The sequence below is a fragment of the Solanum lycopersicum genome, chromosome 3, assembly GCF_036512215.1.
Source record: "Solanum lycopersicum chromosome 3, SLM_r2.1".
Taxonomy (NCBI): Eukaryota; Viridiplantae; Streptophyta; class Magnoliopsida; order Solanales; family Solanaceae; genus Solanum; species Solanum lycopersicum.
In genome coordinates this window covers 11166065-11167599 of record NC_090802.1, presented here as the reverse complement: position 1 = coordinate 11167599, position 1535 = coordinate 11166065, and the positions used below count along the sequence as shown (strand labels likewise).

At 37.1% G+C, this 1535-nt stretch overlaps 1 protein-coding gene across 1 annotated transcript; it reads left to right on the top strand.

Moving 5' to 3' along the window:
- The first annotated feature begins 354 nt into the window (after positions 1 to 354).
- Positions 355 to 1068, top strand: LOC138347394 (uncharacterized). The gene is made up of 2 exons (XM_069295691.1): positions 355 to 472; positions 524 to 1068. The coding sequence occupies exons 1-2, from the start codon at positions 355 to 357 to the stop codon at positions 1066 to 1068; spliced, it is 663 nt and encodes a 220-aa protein (XP_069151792.1).
- Positions 1069 to 1535: the final 467 nt, after the last annotated feature.

Sequence of the window (1535 nt, the reverse complement as noted above, 5' to 3'; positions counted from 1 at the left end):
GCTTAGTGGGTGGAATAAATTCTACTTAGGCTTATCAAGAAATAGAGTTATTGCTTGAACATGAGATTATAAATTTCTCACATTTGTGTAACTGGTTTTACTTTTGCTTGCAAAGATTAGTGAAACAGTTGTGAAAATCCTGTGAGACAGGTCGTGGTTTTACTCCCTTAAGCAAGGAGGTTTCCACGTAAAATTGTTGTGTTGTTAAAGTGCATTTACTTTCTGTTCATACTTGTTTGTGTGTCAAGGCACCTAGTCCATTGACTGATAAGTGGAGGCATATATTCTAACAAGTGGTATCAGAGTGGGCACTTTCTATCTGGTTCACACCAAAAAAGTGATATCTGTTCTAGGATGGCTGCTTCACTTAATCTACAAGAAGGTCAATCTTCAACCAGACCTCCTCGTTTCAATGGGCGCTTTTACAGTTGGTGGAAAGTTAGAATGCATGATTTTCTCATGGATGAAGATAGTGAGTTATGGAATATTGTCTTAGATGGACCATTTATTCCAATGATTTAAGAAAATGATGGAGAAAAAACTATGCTTGTTCCAAAGCCTAGACAAAAATATGATGAAGTTGATAGGAAGAAGATCGAAAGAGGTTACCAGGCAAAGACTCTTATTGTCTGTGGGATTGGTCCAGATGAGTTCAATCGTGTCTCAGCCTATGAGTTTGCAAAAGAAATCTGGGATTGCTTAAAAACAACTCATGAGGGAACTGAACAAGTAAAAGAGTCAAAGATTGATATGCTCACTTCTTTGTGTGAAAATTTCAAAATAAAAGAAGGAGAAACCTTTTACGAGATGTTCACTAAATTTTCCTCCATTACCAACGAGTTGAGAAGCCTTGGAGAACCTATCAGCATGAGCAAGCAAGTCAGGAAAGTGCTTCAAATCCTTCCAAAGTCTTGGGAAAGCAAGGTTGATGTCATTACTGAAGCAAAAGATCTGAAAGTGTTGACAATAGATTCTCTCATTGGAAATCTAAAGACTCATGAATTGAATCGAAATCATGATTTGTCAAAGAAGGAAGTCAAAAAGGATAAGTCCTTGATGCTGAAATAAAAATCTGAGTAGGACTCCAGTGATGATGATATGACCTATCTCATTAACAGATTTGAAAAGATTGTGAGAAAGAACAATGGTTTTAAAAGGGGAGCAAATGGTCCTCGAACTGCCACTCAAAATGATACATGTTACAACTGTGGAAAAGCTGGGCACTTTATAAGAGAGTGTCCTTTACTCTAGACTAAAAATAAAGAATATCAAAAACCAAGAGGTAACAAAGAGAAGAGAAGGGACCTGGTACTAAATAAAAATGATCGTAAAGCTGTTGCTGACTATGTTGTCAAAAAGGCTCTTGCTTAATGGGGAGACTGTTCAAGTGATTCAGAAGATCCTGATGAACCAAATGATGTGTCAATGGTGGTGGTTCATGTAGAGGAAACCATATACAATGAAATGTTTGCTTTCATCGATCATTTAGAAAATGAAGAAAGGGAGGACCGGGTAACTCTTCTTGACATGAAACA